The following is a 27,650-nucleotide window of genomic DNA, read 5'->3' on the forward strand; positions in this document are numbered from 1 at the left end:
CATGGATTTGAAAAATTAATACTAAAATGTCCATGTTATCTAAAGTATTCTGCAGATGCAATTCAATCCCTATCAAAATTCTAAAGGCATTTTTCCAAGTACTAAAACAAATAATCCTAAAATATGTGTGGAACTACAGAACACTTCAAATAGCCAAAGCAATTTTGAGAAACAATGAATTTGGAGGCATCCTGCATCCTTATTTCAAACTGACAAAGCTACAGTAATCAAAACAGTATGGCATAAAAAATATAGACACATGGAACAGAATAAAATGGCCAGAAATAAATCCATACATAAATGGTTAATTAATTTATGATAAAGGAGCCAGGAATGTACAATCTCTTCAATAGGGGAAGGACAGTCTCTTCAATAAATGATGCTGGGAAAGCTGAACAACCACACGCAAAAGAATGAAACTGACCCTCACCTGACACCATACATCAACTCAAAATGGTTTAAATACTCGAGCATAATGAGAATTGAAAACACAGATGTGTGTGTATACATATACATAGAAGAAAATTTTTGTTATTAATATCACAAAATGAAGCATGTTGGTTTAAAAACATTTTAACATTGGGAAAATTATATCCTGTATAATAAAAGGCTAATATGCAAATTGACTGAATGGTGGAAGGGCCAGTTGCTATGATGTGCATTGACCACCAGGGGGCACAGTGGTGGTCAATGTGCCCTCACAGGGGGAGCACTGCTCAGCCCGAAACCGGGCTCATGGCTGGTGAGCGCAGTGGCAGTGGAGGGAGCCTCTCCTGCCTCCACTGGAGGCTGGTGGTAAGTAATGAGGAGCCCTAGACTGTGAGAGGGATGTCTGCTGGGCTGAGCGGACCTCCCCTCCCACCTCCTCAGTGCACGAATATTATGCACTGGGCCTCTAGTTTAAATATAATTTTAGAAATGAACTGTGCCTAATAATGCAGAAATGACAAAAGCTGAACTTGGAGCTATAAGAAAGGGATATTAAGAGTTCGATTGAGATTCTAGAAAAATTGGTGTTCTTTTTAGGTTCTCCATCAGATACAACTCCACTAAAGAGACAAAACTTAGAAAAGGTAAAATGGGGCTAAAGATCATGTCTCATAGAAATGTGCACTTGAAACCTATATGATCCTATTAAACAATTTCACCCGAATAAATTTAATTAAAGAATAAACTTAGGCCCTAGCTGATTTGGCGCAGTGAATAGAATGTCAGCCCTTAGACTAAAGGATGCCGGGTTTGATTCTGGGTCAAGGACACATACCTCGGTTGCAAGCTCCAATCCCAGCCCTGGTCGGGTGCAGGAGGCAACCAACTGATGTGTCTTTATCACATAGATGTTTCTCTGTCTCTTCCCCCTTCCTTCTCTCTCTCTAAAAAAAAAAAAAAAGAAAAAAAAAGGAAAATATTCTCGGGTGAGGATTAACAAAAATAAACTATAAATAAACTTGGTGGTGAACACAATATTGTTCTATAAATTAAAAATAAGGTTAAGTTAAAATAAATTTCAAAAGTTTGCTTTTCTTAATTATAATTTTTAGCAAAAAATCATTTTTTAAAAGTGCTTTCCAAGTTGTTATCTAGGATTAATATAAAAATAATCTGTGGTTTCACAATTATTGTTTAAAGTGGGTTTCGGTTTTTAAAAATACTTTATATAGTTAGTGTTTGTCACAAGGTTGAGATCTCTCACAGTCCACACAAAAATCTTTTGGGCAAGGTTCACTGCATTATTTTCCCACTAGATGGCAGCATTAGGCAATAAATGACGGGACTTGGCATCCTACACGCCTTTCCCTTTCTGTTTCCTCTTCCCTCACACACCATCTTTTCACACAGTCCATGGCTAATTCACTGGAAAAGGCAGCCAGCTTCCTGGCAGGAAAGATGCCTTGTTGACTAAGAGTAACAAAAGATTACAACTCCCAGGTAAGTACTATTCTCCTAATGTACAGCATAGCAAAGAGCAACCCAGTATGCCAGCATTAAATGAAAAACAACAAAATAACAAACGGCCCTAACTGGCTTGGCACAGTGGATAGAGTGGCAGCCGGTGGACCAAAGGTTTGATTCCAGCCAAGCGCAGGTACAGTAGTTGCAGTTGGGGCTCATACAGAAGACAACCAAGGATGTTTTTCTCACACGGAGTGTTTCTCTGTCTTTCCCTCTCTCTTCCACTCTCTCTAAAAAAAATAAATAAATGGAAAAATATCCTCCAGTGAGGGTTAACAAACAAAACAAAAAAGCCCACAGTGTAAGCAGTCATATGAAACAGCTGAGATAATTCTTATGTTATTCTTTACATCAGCAATTTTCAAACAGTGTGCTACAAGAATTTTAAAAACACGCAATACCTGACTATGTGGTCAGGGTATTGACTTCTATCCTCTTACATTGAAATTTAAAAAATGACAACAGCCAACATAACAATAGTCACAAGGTGTAAATGAATCAAAATCAACCTGTTTTTATTGAGGAGGGGGGGTTGAGAGAGACAAAATATACTTTTTTGTGTGTGTGTGCCAGACTTTTAGTATTTAGTTTATGTGTGCCATGACATGAAGAAGATTGAAAATCACTGCTTACATTATTGAAACTAATGACCAAGTCAAAATGAAAAGTTGCTTAAAATTTTTTGACTTATTTTACCTATTTACTAAAAGAAGGGGGGAATGTTGGTGACATTATCATTAGATATTAGATTTAGGTATTTAAAAATATTCAATAAATTTGCTCCCTGCAAGTGAGCTTCTTCCAACCATCTCACGTAGATGTACCTTTTTACCTATATCTCAAAACCTGGCATGTCGAACTCCACTTGCACATTCAAACTAACAGGATTATATAGGTGGCTATACTACTATTATCACTGCTAGAGCAAGTACGATAAATTTTAAACTTTTAAAAAATCTATTTCTGAGATTTTTTTCAGTAACAGTTCAAATATTTAAGAAATGCAGTTTTTGAGAAAATAACTGAAGCTTAATGGCAATCATCTATACTAATAAAAGGGTAATATGCTAATTAGACTGGGAGACCTTCTGGACGTCCTTCTGGACAAAGCCATGGTGGTGGGGCTGAGGCAGAGGTCATTAGGGGCGATTAGGCCAGCAGCGGAGGGCAGTTAGGGGCCAGCAGGCTGGTGTGTGTGTGGGGGCAGTTGGGAGCAAGCAGTCTGGCGGGGAATGGCAGTTGGGGGTGAGCAGGCTGATGGGGGGGCAGTTTGGGGCGAGCAGACCAGCAGGAGGGGGCAGTTGGGAGTAGCAAGCCAGCAGCGGGGGGGGAGTTGGGGTGAGTAGGCTGATGGAGGGGGTAGGAGGGGGACGAATAGACTGGCGTGGGGCAGTTGGGGGCGAGCAGGCCAGCAGGGATAGGGTAGTTAGGGGTAGCAGGCTGGTGGTGGGGTGGGGCAATCAGTCTAGCAGGGGCTGGAAGGGGGGGCATTGGGGTTGATCAGGCCAGCAGGCAGAATGGTTAGGGGTAATCAGGCAGGCAGGCAGGTGAGCGGTTAGGAGCCAGTGGTACCGGATTGAGAGAGATATGTCTGACTGCCGGTTTAGGGTTGGACATCCCCTGAGGGGTCCAGATTGGAGAGAGTACAGGCTGGGCTGAGAGACACCCCTCCCCCTGTGCACAAATTTCGTGCACCAGGCCACTAGTCACTAATTCTAATCAACTAGAGAAATAGGAAGGGTAGCCATTTTAGTTTCTGATAACTAGATCTGGAATAAATGATTTCACTTGTTTGCTTATCAATAGATACTTTCAGGATCTCTTGATTTTGTTTTTTTTAGGGTCCTATATTTGTTAATATTGACAAAGTTGTCCAACCATCACCACAACCTAATTCCAGGTATTTTTAAACACCTAGCTCTAATATCTAATCTGCCATCACTCCAAAGAGACAGCTATACCTATTGGTAGTCACTCAACTCCCAATTCCTCTGACCCCTAGTCACCACCATCTGTTTCCTTTCTCTATAGATCTGTGTTATTCCAGACATTTCATATACATGGAATCACAGAATAGTTGAACTTTCATAATCTGGCTTACTTCACTTAGCATCATGTTTTCAAGGCTCAACCATGCTGTGACAAGGATCAGAACTCCAATTCCTTTGATGGCTCGATAAAATAATTCCATTTATGATTATACCACATTTGTTTATTCATCAATTGATGCACACGAGTTGTTTCCCTTTTGGCTATTATGAATAATGCTATGAAAATTCATGTACAATTTGGTGCGTGGGCAGTTCTCTTGGGAATATACCTAGCTAATGTGGTAACGCTGCATTGAACATTTTCAGTAACTGCTAAACTGTTTTCCAAAGCACCACTGCATTTTACATTTCCCCCAGCAACATATGAGGGTAACAATTTCTCCACATCCTCACCAACACTTGTTATTGTTCATTTTTCATGTCTTTATCTATTCTTCAGACTGAATAATTTCAATTGACCTCTCTTCCAAACATGTTGATTCCTTCTTTTGCCTGCTCAAATCTGCTGCTGTGCCCTAGAAAACTTTTTCATTTCAGCTATCGTACATTTCAAATCCAGAATTTCTATTGGATCCTTTTTAAATAATTTGTCTCAATGAAATTTTCTATTTTGTGAGACATTTATTCTCATACTTTCATTTAGTTCCTTAGATATGGTTTCCTTTCATTCTTTGAATATTCTTAAAATGATTTAAGAATCAACCATGCTGTGACAAGGATCAGAACTCTAGTCTTTGTCTAGTAAGTACAATGTTTGGGCTTCCTTTGGAAGAGTTTCTCTCAATTGCTTTTCCCATATATGGGTCATACATTTTTACTTGTCTCAGGTTTTCTTGTTGAAACTGGCCACCTAAAATAATATAAGGTGGCAACTCAGGAAATCAGATAGCACTCCCTCTTCAAAATTTGTTATTGTTCTTTGTTGTTTTAGTGACTTTTCTAAACTAATTATATAAAGTCTGTTTTGTTGTGTGTGGTTACTTAAGACTGTACTGTTAGCTTGGTGGCCAGATAATGACTGGGCAGAGATTCCCTTTAACACCTGGAGCCAATAAGGCTCCCAGACTCTTTGTGGAGGGGCTGTGCGTGTGCGTGCGTGCGTGCGTGCGTGCGTGTGTGTGTGTGTGTTGAGTCATGCCTTCAACCCAGCCAGACAGCTGACAATTTTGTCATTTTAGGGTCTTTCTCACGCATGTGCAATCCTACACATGTCCATAGCTTTGTAAGAGTCCCAGAGAAATACAATTCATTTTTTTCATATTGCCCTTCTATCTTGTGACTTTGCAAAGTTTACTTATTAGTCTGATTGTTTTTCAGATTCTTAACATTTTTTTAATGTAAAGAATCATGTCATATGCAAAGAGACATTTTCACTTTTTCTTTCTTATTTTATACTTTTAAAAACCTTTTTACACTAAAACCTTAGGTAAAAGGTTGAATAGAAGTGGTAAAAATGTACAATTTTGCTTTGTTCTGACAACTTCTTTGTTTTAATTGGACAGAGTCCATTTTCATTTAACTATTATCATCATTCAATTGAAGTTTATCACTTAGTTGTTTTCTATTCATCCTATTTTTTTCTCCTCTCCTGATATTTTTGATTTAATCAAATGTTTTTAAAATTCCATGATGATAAAATTATTGACATTTTAGCTATACTTCTTTGTAATTTTTAACAACTGCTTTCTGGATTACAGTATGTATTCCACAATTGATCACAGCCTACTTAGAGTTAATATTTTAAAAAATATATATTTTATTGATGTTTTACAGAGAGGGATGGAGAGGGATAGAAAGCTAGAAACATCAATGAGAGAGAAACATCAACCAGCTGCCTCCTGCACACCCCTTACCGGGGATGTGCCCGAAACCTTTCGGTCTGCAGGCCAATGCTCTATCCACTGAAATAAACTGGTTTCGGCTAGAGTTAATATTGTTCTAATGTAATAACCCCACAAACATAATTTCATTCACCCTATTTTTTCCTTTGTACTATTGTCAAATATATTAAATCTACAAACATTATAAAACCCACAATATTTGATCATAATATTGCTTTTTAAATAAATTTTAAAAGAGAAAAAAATATTTTTTATTTACCCACATTAATCGGTTGTTTTAACAAGTGGTTCTCAGTTGGGGGATGCGGGATCTGATGGGTAGAAGACAAGAATGCTGCTAAACATCCAACATTGTACAAGACAGCCCTGCACAACAGAAGTACCCAGCCCAGAATGTCAACAGTGCCAAGGTTGAGAAATTCTAGCTCAAGAAAATGTGTTACTACTATTTTGTAGTTGCTTTCATGATAATTGCATTATAACTTTGGTTTTCAGCATATTAACTAATGTGCTTAAATAAAAAATGCTGCTTTTCTTTATTCCATTTTGCAGAGGAGGTCTCTGAATTTCTCAGATCTGTAAGTCTTTTTTAAACAAAAAAAAAATTTTTTTTTTTTTTTATCATTTTTTCTTCAAATATTTTATGCCCATTTATCTTTCTCCTCTCCTCCTGAGACTCCAATTATACTTATGTTAGACTGCTTGATATTGCCCCTCTGGTCCCTGAGGGTCTGTTCATTGTTTTGTTTTTTGTTTTTAAATGTCCTTATTGATTAAGATATTATATATGTGACCTCATCCCCCATTCCCTCCTAACCCCTGCCCCTGCCCCCACTCATGCCCTCACCCCCCTGTTGTCTGCATCCATTGGTTAGGCTTATATGTATGCATTCAAGTCCTTTGGTTGATCTCTGCCCTTTACCCCCACCTCCCCCTACTTTCTCTCGAGGTTTGACAGTCTGATCGATAATTCTCTGTCTCTGGGTCTGTTTTTGTTCATCAGTTTATGTTGTTCTTTATATTCCATAAATGAGTGAGATCATGTGATATTTAACTTTCTCTGACTGGCTTATTTCACTTAGCATAATGCTCTCCAGTTCCATACATGCTGTTGCAAATGGTAAGAATTCCTTCTTCTTCTTCTTCTTCTTTTTTTTTTTTTTTTACTGCAGAATAGTATTCCATTGTGTAGATGTACCAGTTTTGTCAACCTCTTTCTGTTCTTCATACCAAATTATTTCTTTTGATTTGTCTATGTTAACGGAACATTTTCCCCCTCATTTCTCTAATCTTCCTCTGAGACCAACCAGTGTATTTTTTTTTTTCAGATACCGTATGTTTCAATTCTAGAGATTCTATACTTCTTTTTTAGAATATATGTTTTTCCTGAAATTCCATACCTGTTCATTTGGCCTTATTTTTTTTTAAAGTTCTTAAACATATTTACAGTAGCTGTTTTAGATATGACTGTTTACTAAGACCAACATCTGGATCTCCTTGGAGTCCTTTCTTCTTAATGGCAGGTCACATTCCGTTTTTTCAGTTATCTAGTGATTTTTGTTTACTGAGCACTGTAGACGATGTATCATAGAGACTGTGGATTGTGCGATCTTCCTCTGAAGACTGCTGGTTTTTGTTGTAAGGAGTTAACTTTTCTGAACTCAAACACAAATTGTCCCCTTTGTGCTGGGAGGAGCTGCATCTCTTCACGGGTCTTCTTTCCTATCTGTGCTTTCCACCAGGTCCTCTGGAGTCTCCCTCACACAAACACAGTTCCAGTCAGTCAAGTGCACTTGGGCTGAGTTCACACAGAGATTTTGAGGCTCCTTCTTATGAAACCCCTTTTCCCAAAATTACTACTCCCTTACTTCTCAGTCTTCAGCTGGCAAGACTGCACCTTTCTGCATTAATTGAGGGGGGGGGGGGGGGGTAATCAGTGCCGGTTCCCTCTTTCAAGGATGGACTCCCCTTCCATTTCTGCCTGCTATTGATCACTCTCCAGAGCCGACAAAGAGTTGTTTTTCTTTCATATTGAATACAATTTAATAACAATTATCTGCAGGAGGAATAATAGGACACAAACAACTTCACCAATACTGGGATGCCAACTGGGATTTTTAAATGTGATAGTTTTATTGGAAAGTCCTTTCTTCTTAATGGCAGGTCACATTCCATTTTTTCCGTTATCTATTGTAGTAATTTTTGTTTACTGGGCACTATAGATGATACATCACAGAGACTGTGGGCTGCGTGATCTTCCTCTGAAGACTGCTGGTTTTTGTTGTAAGGAGTTAACTTTTCTGAACTCAAATACCAAATTGTCCCCTCTGTGCTGGGGAGGAGCTGCATCTCTTCACAGGTCTTCCTTCTCATCTGTGACATAGCCTTTTCTCCTAATGCTTACACACGGCTGCCAGCGCACAACCACGAACCAACCAACCAACCAACCAACCAACCAGTCTCTATGAAACACCACTCCTGTGCCTGCAGAAACTTCTCCCTGGTATAATGGATATAGTGTGGGCTTTGGAATCAGAGAAGTCACTTCCTAACTGCATGAAGTTGGAAAGATTATTTATCCCTTTATGCTCTCCACTTGTATTATGCAGGCGGTCATTTAAATCGCACAAGATGGTTAGAAATACTTAATGCTTTGATTGCAGAGCATGTAGCAAGTGTTCCAAACAAAGCAAAACTGTTGGTTTCCTTCCCTTAGACCTCTTCCTCCATTTCAGCAATGTTAATAGGAGAATTCCTAAAACATGACCACCTTTTACTACTTACTTTATTCCATTAGTAACTTTTAATTAAGTTTACTCTATGAGTACGAAAGGACATGAGAGAGAAGAACAAATCTCACTTTATGAACAAGCCTGAGGAAACAGCAGGGACTGCCCCAGGGAACAGGGAATCCAGGGAGGACCCACCCTCACAGGACCTCTGGGAAAGCAAGGGAGAGGCAGGAAGAGGGCGGGAATGCAAGAGGCATCTTTATCACAGAACGTCTCCACGTGTAAATGGCCAAGTGACTTTCTGTGGATATAAATATTCACAAACCACAGTAATCTAATAAAACTATTAATGAGAAAAGCAAGACCAATTTCAAAAGTGAAATAAAAGGTAAATAGAAAAAATGATTTTTAAAACTTAAATCATACATTTAACTACATCTTAAAATAATTATTGTGCTTCTTCCTGTTTATAAAAATAAATTTTGTTCCTTATAAAGAAACAAATAAATTTGCACAGGGACTATATTTTATAATTTTTTTAAATTAACAATTGATTTATAAAATGTTTTATAATGTGTTTACATATTGCTTTATATAATTTTTAATATTTGCATTGTTTCCTGGTATAAATATGACATAATTTATATTTTCAGTCCTATAAATTATTGGAAACTTAGGTTGTTTCTCATTTTTACAGCTATACTAGGTGTACTGGTTAATAATGTGGATTTTTTTCAACAGATAAGAGTTACACATATTTTATTTTGTATGTATGCTAATTTGTTGTATTGACAACAAGCTTCAAAACTTCATATGTCAAATTTGCTGAAGGCGTTAACATCATAGATATTTTTATCCTTAAAAATGTTGAATTTCATGCCAAAAAAAAAAAAAAAAGCATTCGTGGGAAGTTTTAATTCATTACTTTACTTTGAAGAAAAAGTTATCATATACTTAAGAAAGCTTATTGGTGAACATGCTCCATCTCAAGATACCTGTAAACGCTGCTTTAAATGCTTTAAAAGTGATGATTTTGATGTGAAAGTCAAAGAACATCCAGGGCAACCAAAAAAGTTTGAAGTCCAACAATTACAAGCATTATTGGATGAAGATGTGTGTCAAACTCAAAAACAACTTGCAGAAAATTAAACGTTGCTCAGCAAACAATTTCCAATCTTTTACAAGCAATGGGAAAGATTTTAAAGGAAGTAAAATGGGTACCACATCAACTGAACGGAAGACAAATATTATAGAAAACCAAAAAGTCATCAATGAAATGTTGCTTCAAGGGCACGAAAGAAAGTCTTTTTTGCATCAAATTGTGACTAGCGATGAAAAGTGGATTTATTTTGAGAATCCCAAATGCACCAAATCATGGGTTGATCCAGGTCAACCATCAATATCAATTGCAAGGCCAAATCACTTCGGAAAGAAGACAATGCTCTGCCTTTGGTGGGATCAGGAAGGTGTGGTGTATTACGAGCTTCTAAAACCAGGTGAAACTGTTAATACTGATCACTACTGACAACAAATAATCAATTTGAACCACACTTTGATCATGAAACAACCAGAATGTGCCGGAAAAGTAATTTTGCTTCATGATCACACACATCAAAACCAGTCAAAAATATGTTAAACGATCTTGCCTGGGAAGTATTAACCCACCCACAGTATTCACCAGACCTGGCTCCTTCAGATTACCACTTGTTCCGATCGATGGCACACACACTTTCTGAGTAGCCCTTCAAAACATACGAAAAGTGGCAAGTTGGGTCTCTAAATGGTTTGCCTCAAAACAAGAAAAGTTCTATTGGGACGGTATCCACAAATTATCTGAAAGATGGGGAAATGTGTAGCTAGCGGTGGACATCACTTTGAATAAAGCACTTTTGATGTTTCTCTTAAAATTATCGTGTTTTATTACAAAATCCGCCATTATTAACTGTAAACTATTCATAAAAGATTTTATACATCCCTGATTATTTCCTTGGCTTTTGTCACCTAGAAATATAACCTGCATACACCCAATGTCCTTACCCATGTCATTATTTAAAATGTTAATTAGGGAACAAAGGTGAAGTTTTATGAAACATATAAGAGAATGCCTTCCGGGTTGTGTCCGTTCATGACTGTTGTCTCTTAAATATAAGTATGCTGCCACCTAATTACATCATCTTCCAACCGAGGTCTCTCCCTCTTTTCCATGGGTACACAAGAGACCCTGATTATACATTTTGCTAATATCCAGCTGCACCATTTTTACAGCCTATTTGACCTGCATTTCTGGTACCCTATCATAAAAGCATATTTAGGCATCAATTGTTCTAAAGGAATTCCCATTGGTTTCCTTTTCTAAGTTTATCAGAGACAGGGGAGACACACACAGAGTTGCTCCCAGGAATCCAAGTGGAAGCGCTGCTCCCGCGGAGAGGACAGAGGCGGGAAGAAGCTGACTGCTCTGGACAATGCGAAGGAATCATCGTAAGACCCTCATGATTACATATCATCTACTGCTAACATGACATACATTCTCAGGGTAAGCCACTAAGAATAAACTGAAGGGGGAAAAAGCAAATCAAAACTGACATAAGTAGGTAATGGTATGGCACATCTAATGAATATAACCCTTTCCCTATTATTGACTGTTTGGTTTAAAAGTTAGCCGTCTAGTGCCTGCAATTATCATGTTTCTACATAAATGAGCAATGGTGAGCAACAGAGGCATTTCCTTGGGGTTCTTAGCCAGGTCTATACTGGGGTTAGTCAGAGGTCAGCAGCATTTTTCTCTAAAGAGCTACATTGTAAAAATTTAACCCTCCAGCCATCAAGTCTCTATTGGAACTACTCAACTCTCTGCTGTGGCACCACAGCACTGCAGATAAGGTTTAAATGAATGAATCCGGCCGTATTCCAATAAAACTTTATTTACCAAACAAACGGTGGGCTGGAGTTGTTCTATAGTTTGCCAACCAATACTGTAAACAATGTCAGGTCAATAGTGCAAAATGATACTTAGCAATTTCTTGAATATGTCCTAACGTATTCCAATAAAACTTTATTTACCAAACAAACAGTGGGCTGGAGTTGTTCTATAATTTGCCAACCAATACTGTAAACAATGTCAGGTCAATAGTGCAAAATGATACTTAGCAATTTCTTGAATCTGTCCTAAAATTCCAAATGGCGAGCAAAAAAATATTGTGTAGATCAGTGCAATTTTAATTTCCTCTGATAGTATGGGTAGGAATCACAATTTCACATTCAGTGAACTCAATATGTAGTTGAATCAATTTTTCTACAGGTCATCAAACTCTGAGACTCATTTACCTGTGCATAATCACCAAAAGGCTGAGAATAAGCAATGCACTTTTCCAAGGTATGTTGTGATTCGTTTTCCTGAGAGACTGCCTCCAGAACGTTGCTCGCAATTCCAGTCTTCTGTAGAGTGGTTTTACTTGCTAAAGGCAAAATCAATACATATATTTTAGTAAGGTTTCTTTATTGTTAATTATAAATAGAGTACAAACTCATTAATTCGACATAGTTTCAAATAGAACACCAATTTTAGCTTGCCAGGATATATTTCTACATTATCCCCAGGAGAAAAAAAAATACATATATAGTATATGATGTCTTATTCATTTAAAAGAACTGAAAATAAAAGTTTGCCCTATGATAAATAATTTTGGTGGAAACATATATGTCTAGCCCTGGCTAGTTTGGCTCAGTGAATAGAGCATTGACCTGCGGATTAAAGGGTCCCGGGTTTGATTCCAGTCAAGGGCATATGCTCGGGTTGCAGGCTCGATCCCCAATAGGGAGTCTGCAGGAGGCAGCAAATCAATGATTCTTTCTCACCATTGATGTTTCTCTCTCCCTCTTCCTCTCTGAAATCAATAAAAACATATTTTTAAAAAAATACATATATGTGTATAATCTCCAAAACAAGACATACAAAATGTAAACTAACCATTCTTGTTAATGTAACAGTTGTAACTATTAATTTTTAGACCAGTTAAAAATATAGTAGATATACTAAAAGCATATTAAATTTTTTTCTGGCTTTTAAAAAATTAGAAATTAATGTTTAGATTTAAGAGGATACTCCATAAAATAAAGATAATGCACATTAAAAACGAAATTCATCTTTCATCTCTTCTCAACCAATCCTATTCTTTTACCCAGAGGTGACAGTTTAGAATTTATTTTCCCAGATTTACTTTACCTATTTACACATTCAAACGTGTACATGTAAGAATATATAGCTTTAACTAAACATGGAATCACTTTATACATACATTTGCTTTTCCCATTTAATTTGTCTTAGAGATAATATTACATGATTATCTACCTACATGATTATATAAGAGAAGTTGCGTAGTATTCCATTTTAAGACAAACTATTTATTCCTGTCAATGGACCTTACGGCACTTTCTAGTTTTTACTGTTAACAACCAATGTTCTCATGAATATCCTAATATATGTACAGCATAAACCACAGTTGTGATTTTTCTCTTAAAACTGTAAATTTACACTAACTGAAGGCCGGAGGAGATCCTCTAAGAAAGTACACATGAGAATTCCACTTCTGCCAATGAGTAGTTCACAGGTTTTTGGTGTATTTGACTAATACTCCAGATACATTAAATTACTTAGAAGTTTAAGCCTCTATTTTAGAAATACGATTCTATCTGTAAAGAATTATTGTGCCAAGTAATTCTTCTGCCCCATTGTTTTTAATGATTCAATAATTCAATAAGTTAATTATATTTTTAATAAATTACAAAAGATGCCTTCCTTAACGTAAAATGCATTTTAAGGGTTAATTTTAGTTGTTCTTTCATTTTAAAGAACAGGTTCATAATTTAAGCTTTAATTGGTCAATAGGCATGATTTGTTTCTATCAAATTAAAAACTGAAGTAAAACTCATTATGGAAAGTATTCAATAAAACTTCAAAGTATTGATACTGAGTTCTCACTTACATGATAAACACACACTGGGCAACACGCTTGCCAAGTTCAGGTACGGGTTTTTACTAAGCCGTATTTCCTTTGGCGGTTCTCCCAAGAGTGAAGTCTGATTCTTAGAGGCAGCCTATTTATCAAAAACAAAAGAGTAAAAACTTAATAAGAGGTACAAGAAAATAAAAAGAAGTAATGAAGAAATACTTATTCTTCAATGAATCTAGTATGGTAAAAATTTGTAGAAACTAATGCTTCTACCTATGAAGATATAAAGTTATGAAATATTTCTGGATATTGATTAAAATGATCACATTTCATCTACTATTATTTTTTCAGTAAGTTTTTTAAAAAAAAACTATTCTGGAACCATTGAATTTTAGAACTGAAAGAAAATTAAAAGCCATCTTGTACAACCTTCTCTTTTGAACCAGGAGAGAATTTATCTTCACATGAAAAAACAAATTTCATAACTTACTTCCAGAAACAAAGTTATCAACATTATTTTTAAAAAGAACAACTAGTATGTGTTTGAGCCAGGCCTGAAACCCTTTCTTTATTAAGAGTTATATTACATTAGCCAGAATAATGCTAATGAACCAAATGGCTTCCCTGGAGAATTCTACCAAACATCTAAAGAAACATGAAACAAACACATAATCATCTTAATTGATAAAGAAAATGCATCTGACAAAATCCAATACCCTCAGCAAATTAGAAATAGAAGGAAACTACCATAACAAAAGTCATGTATGAAAAAGCCAATATTATACTCAATGGGAAAAGACTGAAGATCAAGAATAAGATGAAGATGCCTTCACCACTTCTGTACAACACAGTACTGGAAGTTCTAGCCAAAGCAATTAAGCAGGAAAAAGATATAAAAGGCATCCAAATTAGAAACAAAAAAGTAAAATTATCTCTTTTTGCAGCTAACATAAAAAAGATTACACAGTCCTAGCCAGTTTGGCTCAGTGGAGCGTCGGCCTGCGGACTGAAGAGTCCCGGGTTCGATTCTGGTCAAGGGCACATGCCCAGGTTGTGGGCTCAGTCCCCAGTGGGGGGTGTGCATGGAGCAGCCAATCCATGATTCTCTATCATCATTGATGTTTCTGTCTCTCTTTCCCTCTCTGAAATAAATAAAAATATATATTTTAAAAAATATTACACAAATACTGTTAGAATTAATAAATGAATTTCAGGATAAAAAATCAACATGCAAATAACAGTTGTGTTTGTATATACTAACAAAGAACAATACAAAAAGAAAATCATTCCAGTAGGATAAAATACTTAGGAATTAACTGAACCAAGGATAAGTACTTGTATACTGAAAAACTACAAAACACTGTTGAAAAACATTAAAGATGAAAATAAATGAAAATGCATCCCATGTTCATGAATTGGAAACAGTATTGTTAAAGTGTCAATACTATCCCAAATAACCTACAGATTCAATAATCCCAATTAATATTCCAACTTTTTTGCAGAAAATGAAAAACCCATCCTAAGTGTCATATGGAATATTAAGGGACCGCCCAAAAGTTGCTGGAAGGTGAAAAAGAAACAAGAATAGAGGTCCCCACTTTTATGATTTCAAAACTTACTACAAAGCTATAGTAATCTTAACAGTGAGGTACTGGCCTAAAAACAGACACACAAGTGAATGGAATAGAATAGAGATCCCAGAAATAAATCCCCACATATGCACATGGTTAAATGATTTTTAACAAGTGTCAAGATTATTCAATGGGGAATGGACAGTCTTTTCACAAAAATACTGAGAAACTTGGATATCCACATGTAAAAGAATGAAGTAGATCCTTATCTAACACCTATATAAAAATTAACTCAAAATGATCAGACATAAATATAAAAGCTAAAACTATAAATCTCTAAGTTAAAGCTTAGAGGGAAAGCTTCATGATATTAAATTTGGCAATTATTTATTGGAAATAACACCAAAAGCAGAATCAAAAAAAAAAAAAAAAAAAAAAAAGTTGAGTGACAAAACCAGTCATAACAAATTTAAGAACACTGAAACAATATCAAGTATTATTCTGACCACAGGAGTATAAAGGTAGATTAACAGTAACAGGGGGAAAAATAGAAAGTTCACAGATATGTAGAAATTAAACATCACAATCCTAATGGGTTAAAGAAGAAATGAAAGGGAAATTTAAAAAAAAATCTCGAGACAAATGAAAATGGAAAACAACATACTCAGAAGTTATGGGATGCTACAAAAGCAGTTCTAAGATGAAATTGTATTGTGGAAAATGCCTATATGAAGAAAAAAAATAAACCTACCTTTGCACCTCAATGGATTAGAAAAAGCCTAAAATTAACCAAAATAAGGAAATATTATTTACTAGAGTTGAAATAAATAAAATAGACAAGAGAATGGAAGATCAATTGATGTTTTGAAAAGGTAAACTAAATAGACTAACGTTTAGCTAGACTAACCAAGAGTAAAAGAGAAAAGACTCAAAATTATAAATGAAAGAGGATACATTATAGCTGATACCACAGAAATACAAAGGATCATGATGGACTATTATCAAGAAACATATGCCAACAAATTGGATAAACTACAAGAAATGGATAATTTTTTGGAAACATTCTACAAAGATTGAATCAAAGAAATTTGAACAGACCAATAATGAGTAAGGATTAATCAAAAATTTCCCAACAACCAAGAAGCAAAGAGAGAGGACCCAAATAAAATCAGAAATGAAAGAGGTGAAGTAACAACCGATCCCACAGAAATACAGAGGATTATGAAAAAAATACTATGAACAACCCTACTCCAAAAAATTGGACAACATAGATGAAAAGGACATATTCTTAGAGAAATACAAGCTTCCACAACTCAATAAGGAATAAAAAAAAACAAAACAAAAATAAACAACCCTGAATAGGCCGATAACTACCAAAGAAATTGAAACAGTAATAAAAAATCTCCTGACAAACAAAAGCTCTGGTCCTGACGGCTTTACAGGGGAGTTCTGCCAAGCATTCAAAGAAGAACCGAAACCCATCCTCCTTACACTATTCCAAAAAAATTCAAGAGGAAGAAAGACTTACCAGCTCTTTCTATGAAGTCAACATTACCCTAATTCCAAAACCAGATAAAGACACCACAAAGAAAGAGAATTACAGGTCAATATGCATGATGAACATAGATGCTAAAGTCCTCAACAAAATTCTAGCAAACAGGATCTAGCATTACATTATGAAGATCATACACCATGACCAAGTGGGATTTATTCCAGGGATGCAAGGATGGTACAATATCCACAAATTAATGTGATACATCACATACATAAATTGAGAGACAAAAATCACACAATCATATCAATTGATGCAGAAATAGCATTTGATAAAATCCAACACCTTTTATTGATAAAAACTCTCTGCAAAGTAGTAATAAAGGGGTCATACCTCAAAATAATAAAAGCCTTATATGACAAACCTACAGCCAACATCATACCCAATCAAAAACTAAACTCATTTCCCCTAAGAATAAGAACAAGACAAGGATGCCCACTTTCATCGCTCCTGTTTGATATAGTACTAGAAGTGCTAGCCATAGCGACCAGACAAGAAGAAGAAATAAAAGGCATCCAAATTGGAAAAGAAGAAGTAAAACTGTCATTATTCACAGATGACATGATACTGTACATAGAAAACCCCAAAGACTCCATCAAAAAACTACTAGATTTAATAAATGAATTCGGCAATGTAGCAAGATACAAAATTAACACCCAGAAACCTATGGCTTTTTTATACACCAATAATGAACTCACAGAAAGAGAAATGGGAAAAAAAAAAATCCCATTTACCATTACATCAAAGAATTAAGATACCTAGGAATAAACTTAACTAAGGAGGTAAAAGACCTGTACACTGAAAACTACAAGCACAATGAAAAAAGAGATAGAGGAAGAGCATACCGTGTTCATGGATTAGTAGAATCAACACCATTAAAGTCACTCGAGGGAAAAAGAAAACATGCAATACTTTAAACAATAAAAATAACTAAATTAATTTAAAAATAAATAAATCCCCAACAATGAAAAGCTCAGGACCAAATGGCTTAATTGGTGAATTCTACCAAACATTTAAATAAGAATTAATGCCAGTGCTTCAGAAACTCTTCCATAAACACTTCCTAATTTATTTTACAAGGCCAGCACTGCCCTCATACCGAAACTAGACAAGGACACTACAAGAAAAAAATTTAGGCCAATATCCCTGATGAATATAGGTGCAAAAATCCTAATCAAAACATTAGCAACCCTAAACAAAATATAAGCAACCTGAATTCAACAACCCATTAAAAGAATTATGCACCATAATCCACTGAAATTTAACCTTGGGATGTAAGAATGGTTCAACATATACAAATCAATAAATGTGATACACCACATTAAATATAATAAAGGAAAATAAACATATAGTGGTTTCGATAGATACAGAGAACACGTTAGTAAAAATTGAACATCCTTTTATAATAAAAGCTACAAATAGACATCAAGATAATAAAAGCCATACATAAAAGACATCCCCACAGAGAACATCATATTCAATGGTGAAAAGCTGAATGTTTTTCCTTTAAGATCAGGAATAAGACACTTGACTAAATGGATGCCCGTTTTATTCAACGGAGTACTGGCAGGCCTAGTCAGAGAACAATCAGGCAAGAAAAAAGATAAAAAGGCATTCAAATCAGAAAGGAAGAAGTTAAATAATCTCTTTATATCAGTGGCATTTCTATATACTAACAATATACTATTAATAAATTATTTTTAATTAAGAAAAATCTCGCTGAAACCGGTTTGGCTTAGTGGTAGAGCGTCAGTCTGCGGACTGGGGGGTCCCGGGTTCGATTCCAGTCAGGGGCATGTATGTTGGTTGCAGGCACATCCCCAGTAAGGGGGTGTGCAAGAGGCAGCTGGTCGATGTTTCTCTCTCATCAACGTTTCTAGCTCTCTGTCTCTCTCCCTTCCTCTCTGTAAAAATCAATAAAATATAAAAAAAGAAAAATCTCATTTACAATATCATCAAGAATAATAAAATATTTAGGAATAAATTTAACTAAGAAGGTGAAAGATCTGTACACTGAAAAGCGTAAGACATTGATAAAAGAAATAAAAAACAATACAACTGGAAAGATAGCCTTCTTAACAGAATATCATGAAAGAAATTGTATTTTTTTTAAATTAAATTATCTCTGTACATATACCATTGCCCTCTCCCCTCCCATACATGCCCTCCCTCCCCAGAGTTTTGTGTCCATTGGTTGTACTTATATGCATGTATACAAGTTCTTCGGTTGATCTCTTATCTTCCTCAGATCTCCCTACCCTCCTCGCTGTAATTTGACAGTCTGCTTGTTGCTTTACTGTCTCTAGGAGGCAGCTGATCGATGAAGTTTCTCTCTCATGGAAGTTTCTATCTCTCTATCCCTCTCCCTTCCTCTCTCTCTAAAAAAATAAATTAAAACATTTTTTTTTTTGGGGGGGGGGATGTCTATACTACCAAAAGCAACGTACAAATTTAATAAATTCCAGTCAAAATTTCAATGGCACTTTTTACAGTAATCCTATAATTTGTATGGAACCCCCAAACCCCCAAGTGTTCTGGGATATCTTGAGAAAGAACACATCTGGAGGCCTACCCCAATGGGGGCCCATCAAACGGGCTGGCAGGGGACGAGGGCGGGGGGACAGAGGTTGAGGCGGAGGGACATTGCTGAGGGCGGTTGGCTGGCTGGCCCCACTTCCAATCGGGGTGTTGGGGGCAATTGGGGTTCAGTCTGGCCAGGGGTAGGGGACAATCAGGGCCCAGATCAGGCAGGTCGGCTGCCATAGTGCATGTCATAGCCACCAGTCGTTCTGGTCATTCTGAATCGCTGGGCTTTTATATAGATTTGAATATAGCCAACTAGGTAATTTTCTCATATTCTCCTTATAGCCTGAGTTTTACATCGCTGGGCTTTTATATAGATTTGAATATAGCCAACTAGGTAATTTTCTCATATTCTCCTTATAGCCTGAGTTTTACACCACTTGCAAACCAAAAGGAATTTTAGAGTACAAATAAAGTAAAAATTAAATATATTGTATTCTACCCACCAATTTATAAATGTCAGAGGTTTATAACCATTAAAATGACTGGGGCACTAGTCAGTTTGGCTTAGTGGATACAGTGTTGGCCTGCGACCAAAGGGTCCCAGGTTCAATTCCGATCAAGGGTAGGTACCTGGGTTGTAGGCTCCTCCTGGGCCCTGGTGAGGGATTGCGGTGGGGGTGGGGGAAAGGGAAGGGTGAGGGGATTCGTGCAGGAGGCAACCAATTGATTTGTTTCACTCACACTGATGTTTCTCTCTGTCTCTCCCTCTTTCTTCCACTCTCCCTAAAAATCAATGGAAAAATATCCTTGGGTGAGGATTAACAACAACAACAAAATTTACTGGGTAAAACTTCCACAATTAAAACAGAGTTTAGAGTCTTTTAGACAAACCAAAGTGTAATAACTGACTGACATCTTTAATAAAATAAAACTGATTCTTGCTCTAAATATTAAAATAATACCTGAACTAACTACACAATACATTTAAAATAGAAAAAATGAGTATATCTCAAAGAGCTGCTCTATTATTTACTTACAAAGTCTTATAAACATCACTATATAATTAATAAATATGAATGACATCATAAGGTTTTCAAAACTACAAAATTTGAACTTAATTTATATTTTATTTTTTAATATCAAATATCTATGTAAACCATGCATATCTCAAACTTTTTAAAGGCAAAAATTTATAGTACAAAATTAAAATTAAAAAGTAACAGACTTAAAAACCTCATTTTACACAAAATAAAATAATTTTATTTACTAACAAACCGGCAAGTAATTAAGCATAGTCCCAAACATCAGCTGATATCACTTATCAAAAGATGGATTTTTGTTTATAGTAAGTTTCTCTTAAGAGTCCAATATTTCTTCTATTTTGAGAAGTGTACACTATAAAAAAGCCATCATGTCTTTGATATATATTAGCAATGATCTAGTTTGTAATCGATATTTCATACTTTACATTAACTTCCTTTGAAATAAAAAATAGTTAAGATTGCTTTGATATTTCATAAATTATATCACCTGTAAAATAAGCAAAAATTAGAATATTATGGAATTAGAATAATCTCATTTAAGATAAAATTTAAAAGAACATCTATATACATATACAATTTATATAATGCACATGTACTTGTAGCATACACCTGCATTGTTTGTGTAGGTGTGTGTATGCGTATGCACACACAGAGTTTTCTTACCCCTGAACTCATCTCTGTGCTTTTTGGCTGACTCTGCTGTTGCTTATGGTGTCCTGCCAGCAAACCTCCAGCAGTAAGGTTCGGAAAGCTCTGAAGATAAGCCTGTGACCCTGAGAAATTTCCTTCTGCTATTCCCACGGAGGCTGGCTGTTTCTCCTGAGTGTTCCCAAGCCCTGGCCCAGCTTGTCCAGCAATGTGCTGATTTGCAAAGAACGGCAATAAGCCCATTCCAGCTGTTAGAGTTGTTTGAGTTGGAATCAGATTAGATGCTGTAGGGAACCACAAATGCCAAAAACTTTTGGTTAGACAAGCCTTATTCATAATAGTCCTTTTGATTTTGTTAAATGATAGGCAAAATGCAAACAAACATCGTTTAACCTATTAGAGAACAGTTACATTCCAAAGGGGTGGTTAGAAGTTGTAAATTAGCAGGTTCCTAGGAAAACAAAAACCTGTAACAGGAATCATGCATTTCCTAAACAACTTCCAGTATAGTCTCAAGATTATTACATATTTTAAGTCTAAGTTTTAACTGTGTATTTTAAAATCTGAGTGCAAAATGGATGCACTTTTTGGCATTTGAGTGGCATCGGTGCCTTTTTTTTATTTTAAAAAAAGCCCAATCATTGTAATTTTTCTGCTTGCATATCTGAAGGAATAATCAGTCTTCGGTTTAAAAAGTTCTCTGACACTTGAACACTGGTAAAATTAGATTAACTCCAACAACAAATTTGGTCAGCTTTCTTTACCAGCTCATCTCTTCCCTGCTCTCCAGTTCAATGTCTTCACACTATCAACCTGAATCGAGCATGGTTGGAGTGTCTACACACAGGAATCACAAAGCCTACAAACCAAGATGTTTTTACTCTGGAGAACTGGTTTTTAAACATCAGCACACCACTATTTAAAACACATCAATATTTGTGAATAGATCACCAAATTTAACATGAAAGCTTTACATTTTTATTTATAGGGCATAATAAGAAATTCTGGGAGAGGAAAAAAATGGAAGTTTTAATAGGCAAATTCTGAACCATTCCACTTTTTAAAAAAATCTATAGATTAAAATTAAATGAAAAGAGCTAATTTTGATAACTACTTTAAGTCAAATTTATAATTTACAAACTCACTAAACAAATTTCTTAAATTATATTCAGTATTATGTACTTAAGAGATGGTTTTATCTCTTAGTGATATATTTATTTCAACAATGAATTTCCAGTGTTCTTAATACAGCACATGCAAAGGAAAATAGCTTATTATTTAATCCAACACAACTAATAAACATTTGCATAAGCTTTTAGGCATACAGAATTTATTTTTCAGGACAGATCCCATCAAACAATAAAAATTTCTAAACTTATGTAATGGTTTACCTTTTGCCCAGTCAATACTAACAGTCAGAATTGATTGAGTTATCTGATCATCTGACTTGTTGGTTTAATGTACAAGATATATAGGTTAACCATATATATTTTAATTTTATTAATGGTGGCCCTTTTTCCTCCCAGTGTCTTTCAAAATCATATTCAAGTAAGAAATCACATTAATCACCATGTTCCTGTATTTCTTTTAATAAGAACTGCACACATTATTATTTTTCTTCTAATACTAATATGGAGGTCACATTTAAAAAATGATATCCTATATAATAAAGCCTAATACAGGCAGACCTCGGGTTACGTCGGACTCGATGTGTGTTATTCATGGTTACATCATCCTCTCCCATTTATTTATTTTTTTAAAAAGTTCCGTCATTTCAACATATGTACATGTGTGCTTTATGTTTTTTTATTATTTATTTACCACAAGTAAAGGTAAGGAATTATCTTTATTTTATTTTTTAGTTTTTTTTACTATTTCACTTCATTACTGCTGTGTATGTGCTCCATGTGAGTGACGAAGGTGCTTATGTAGGTGGGTTCTGACTTATGGCAAAAATCACGTTATATTGTGCCATAGGAACGGATCTCCAACATAACCCGAGGACCTACGCTAAGTGTCCAGTTGTCCATTCAACCAATCAAAGGGTAATATGCTAATGATATGCTAAGTCCGCTCAATCACTTGCACTAACCACCAGGGAGACAGTCAAATGGTGAACCAGACGCTATGATGTGCACTGACCACCAGGGGACACTCTGACGGGTAGGTCAGCTTGCTGCTGGGGTCCATCTGATTGGGACTGAGCTACACAGGCCAAACATACCCTGGAGCCCTCCCACAGTCCCTCCCTAGCTGGCCAACCTCCTGCATCCCTCCACGGCCCTGATCGGGTACCAGTGGGGTCCCTCGGCCTGGCCTGAGCCCTCTCACAATCCAGGACCCCTTGGGGAATATCAGAGAGCCGGTTTCAGCCCGATCCCGCAGGCCAGGCAGAGGAACCCCACTGGTGCTGGAATTCGTGCACCAGGCCTTTAGTAAGTAAGTAAACAATCTTTAAATTAACAAACACCAGCTATCCTCTATATAAAAAGGCTAATATGCAAATTGACCAGATGGCAAAATAACCGGTGGACATGCACTGACCACCAGGGGGCAGGCACTAAATGCAGGAGATGCCTCTAGTGGTCAGTGCACTCACACAGGGGCAGCGCCGCTCATCCAGAAGCTGGATTCATGGCTGGCAAGCGCAGCAGCGGTGGTGCAGGCCGGGCTGAGGGGACCCCCTTTCCCCCCGGATGCACGAATTTCATGCACCGGGCCTCTAGTTTCTTTATAATAGCTAAGGTTTTCTTATCCAGGCAGAAGTTCAATGAATGCCTGCGTGATGTGTTGTCAGCCCAGTGGACAGCATGTCACTCTCAAATGGACCTATGTTATTACCTCGCATTGCTGCAAACCTTTACCAAACATTAAAGCTTATCCCACAGGGACAGTCTTATCTTGGCACAGAAGCAAGTCCATCAGTAACATCAATAATTTTCCAATATTAAAAACAGAAAGGCCAAAAGGGCCCTGGAAATTTTAAATGACTAAAAACTCAAATTTGACCTTCCTGTAAAAAAGTAGGATGTAGATAAATTATCTTTAGATCTCAAACATGTTGACTGACTTTTCAGTAAGTACACATCATTTACTTTTATGTGCTTCTCCATGATGACCCAACTCTGTTTTCAAGGGAAGTGCTGACCCTATTCCTACTGCGGCCTGAAGCACCATCACGGGGGGATCTCCAAGCAAGCCTGGTTTCTGCAAAAGAAGAAAAGAAGGTAAGACCTTTGCCAGTGGCAGCAGGATATAACTGAATTAAGAGGCTACACAAGTGAAAAATTCAATCTGACCAATAGCCTGATTACAGGGGGGGGGGGGGGGGGGGAAATGAACTCATTGCAAAGAAAAAATAATTCCATACTTACATTATTAGTATGAATATTCTCAAACTTCATTAATTGTTGCTGGGCCAGTGATATTTGGGAGAGATTCTGAAGGAATAAATTAGAAGCATTACCCATAATTGAGCTCTGTGAAAAACGTAAAACATTAAGTTAGTTTAATTTTTAAAAGCTGCTGTGTATAACCTAATTCACATGGTTCAATTCTCTAGCTGATCTTTGTATCTCACATTCTAACTGCAGGCAACAGCAATTAATTCTTGTAAAGATAGACAAGATGTGACTTTAATGTCAGCATCACTCAATCATTTATTTATTAATTTAATCATCCAACAAAGGCGTATTACTGAGCACTTCCTACGTGTCAGTCACTGTGCTCCATGGTGAGAAATACAACACTACGATCTGCCCGCATGGATCTAATTGTTCCCTGAAGACATAAGGCATTAACTAATTATAAAAACATAAATACAAATGGTAATGGGCACATGAAGAGAAAATACAGGGAGCTGTGAGAACAGACAGTGAGGGAACTGAGTGAGATTGTTAAATTCAAAGGTTTTCCTGAGGAACTAACTACGGCGCAGAGATTGGACGGCCGCGGGGAATAACTAGGCGAAATCTGAGTGTGATGCTGCAGTGGCGACCATTCCAGGCAGAAGGAGCAGCAGGAGCAAAGACCTCGGGAGAAGGAACAGGGCCCTCTGAGGACCACAGCAGGCCACCGTAGCTGAGACAGCGATGCCCTGAGCATGGCAGGCAGGTGAGCCCAGCTTGGACAGGACTTCAAGGCAAAATCAAGCATTTTGATGTTTATTCTAAAATACAGAGAATATTGTCTATTCTCTGAATACCCTTCTTGTATCAGTCTTCACACCTTATTATAATAAATTATTTAAGTTTTTCCCCCCTCTATTTTGTAAAAACAGGGGCAATGAATGTGCGTTCAATGCTATAGCCTCAATGGTCAGCAGAGCATCCAGTACATGTGAGATTCTCATTAAAACACGTTGAGTAAATTAATGAACAAAGGCCCTATAATGTACAAGGTCCTAGGTTAGATTCTAAGAATAAAACATAAAAGGTAGGCCTTTCCCTTAAAAAGCCAGGCATAGGACCGGATATTCATTCACCCCATCTATAATCACCTGCGATGTATTAGGTTTGATTTGTAACTGGGCTCCTATATAGATGCAGCCTTAACGCTACCAGAAATTAATGTTCATCTCCAGTATGATGGTTATATATACAAACACGTTTTAAAATACTTATCTGAAAAGGTAAAACTAATTTTTACTCTAATATATGTGTTATTTTTATAACATCAATTAAAATTTAAGAATAAGAGTTACTGTCCATTCATTTGTTGTTTTTCTTTCTGTAAATACTCTTTCGAGTTCAGACCACCGAAGAGGACTTGTTTTGAGCTGCAGTCATGCACCACACAATAAGCTGGTCAATGATGGACCAAACATACGCCAGTGGTAGGAAATCACAGCTCCACGCCCTAAGACCTTCCCGTGGGAAAGATGTGGAGGTGAAAGGCAGTGATATGGGTGATCCTGAGCAAATGTGTGTTCGTGTCTTAGTTTTTAACAAAAAAATTTAAAAGTAAAAATAATAAATTTTTAAAATAAAAAAATAGCTTAGAGAATAATGATATAAAGAGAAGTATTTTTGTTTAAATGTATAATGTGTGTTTTAAGCTAAATGTTTTTACGAGAGTTGAAAAGTTAAAAGAATTTAAGCTTATAAAGTAAAAAAGTTAAAGATTTACTTATCATTCTCTAACAAATTAAAATATTAAACTTTTATGTTAACATATTGCTTATGTAAACATGAAAGCAAAAAAAAGATTTACTTATTGTTGAAGAAAAATAATTTTTATAAATTTACTGTAGCCTGAGTGAACAGTGTTTGTAAAGACTATGCTGTGTACAGTAATGTCCTCGGCCTTCACCACTTACTCACTGATTCGCCCAAGCAATTTCCATTCCTGCCAGTGCCCAAATACAGGTGTACCAACACAGGTGAGTTCATACATAATGAAATCGCCCAACTATGCATTTCTTGGAACATATCCCCCTATTGTTAATAAATGAATGACTGTACTGATTTAGTACATTTAGAAAAATGTACCACACAAAATAATACCCTTCCTTTCTTAATGCCTTAAAAATAGAAATCCATAAATATGTAGTAACTATGCTGCTTTGATTAGCTTAATTTGATCTGATGGTCTCATTATGTTTTTGCATTTATTGTTTTAATCCTCACCCGAGAATATTTTTTTCTATTGTTTTTCAGAGACAATGGAAAGAAGGGATGCAAAGAGGGAAGAGAGGGAGTGAGGAAGTGTGAGAGAGAAACATCAAATGGTTGCTTGGCTGGGGGGCAGGGAGGGAACCCACAACCCAGGTATGTGCCCTTGACCGGGATTTGAACCCTCAACCCTTCAGTGCATGGGCCAACATTTTAACCACTAACCAGCACCGGCCATAGCTAAATTATGTTTTTACGTACTTATACTTATAAGTATTTTTTAAAATACTTATTTAACTTGAGAACTTTGTTAAGAACAAACAAAATATTCACTATAAATTTTTGATGTTTCAATATTCAATGCCGTTTATATACCTGATGTGCTTTAGTCAAATGTAAAAATGCAGGGGAGATGGATGGATTCATCAGATGTGGCAAGCTGTGAGGTGTTCCAAGAACTGCTTTAAGAAAATAAAAATAAAAATTTAACTTTATGATATATATGGAATTTAAAAATAAATAAAACAAACTTCAAACAGGATAAATGAATATTTCTTTAAACTTTTGACACATTAATTGAAGTTCACTTATATACTGACCTTGTGATTGCACAAAAAGGACAGGATTCTTCCCATGTGATATTTAGAATTCGCACACCTTCTGTCATAATGGTAAATCACCAAACCTACCCTTTCTCTTCTCTAGTGCTTTGGTGCAACAAAACCAATTCCATCTTTTAACAGGTATACTACTAGTTGAATCCATGCTATTTGGTCAGTGTTTTTGTTAGGTTTGGGGATATTTTGGCAAGGAGTGGGAGGAAAGGACTTAATACAAACCTGTCTTTGAAAACTATACAGGACAATTGTGAAGAAAATATATATACTGAAAAATATTTACATAATAAAGTCAAAAGAAACAAAAGTACTGTACACAGTGATAAAAGAAATAAATGGTAACCATACTCTATCAAATTTGTCTAAAACACAAATGCCAGAGTACACATCAGGAGATGTTTTTCACAATGAACAACATAAATGAAGCAATTTCATATTATTATTATAAAGCAACTGGGAATAGTCATAATATACACATTTCTCTAGCAATACAACAATTAGAACCAGTGGAGGTCAGATGTAAAAAGCACTTCGAAAGCATATAATCCAATC

General features: G+C 36.2%; 1 protein-coding gene and 1 long non-coding RNA gene across 5 annotated transcripts in view; one reads left to right on the plus strand and one right to left on the minus strand.

Moving 5' to 3' along the window:
- RAVER2 (ribonucleoprotein, PTB binding 2) overlaps nt 1-27,650 on the minus strand; it is an 81,107-nt gene that overhangs the window by 11,408 nt on the left and 42,049 nt on the right. The window contains exons 6-11 of one of the 4 annotated variants that reach the window (XM_084871384.1): nt 26,857-26,939; nt 24,244-24,309; nt 23,965-24,076; nt 20,885-21,153; nt 13,563-13,674; nt 11,905-12,035 (exon numbers count right to left, since the gene is read on the minus strand). In XM_084871384.1, coding sequence (XP_084727510.1) covers nt 11,905-12,035; nt 13,563-13,674; nt 20,885-21,153; nt 23,965-24,076; nt 24,244-24,309; nt 26,857-26,939 — 773 coding nt within the window. Of the gene's footprint in view, nt 1-11,904; nt 12,036-13,562; nt 13,675-20,884; nt 21,154-23,964; nt 24,077-24,243; nt 24,349-26,856; nt 26,943-27,650 lie in introns of all 4 variants that reach the window. The other 3 variants (XM_084871382.1, XM_084871383.1, XM_084871381.1) reach the window with 3 other exon arrangements.
- On the plus strand, nt 24,057-25,743 carry LOC311616268. The gene is made up of 3 exons (XR_014793867.1): nt 24,057-24,096; nt 24,778-24,982; nt 25,622-25,743. It is a non-coding gene; the product is annotated as an uncharacterized lncRNA (long non-coding RNA).

This window comes from Pipistrellus hanaki, assembly GCF_964339955.1.
Source record: "Pipistrellus hanaki genome assembly, chromosome: 2".
NCBI classification, from domain to species: Eukaryota; Metazoa; Chordata; class Mammalia; order Chiroptera; family Vespertilionidae; genus Pipistrellus; species Pipistrellus hanaki.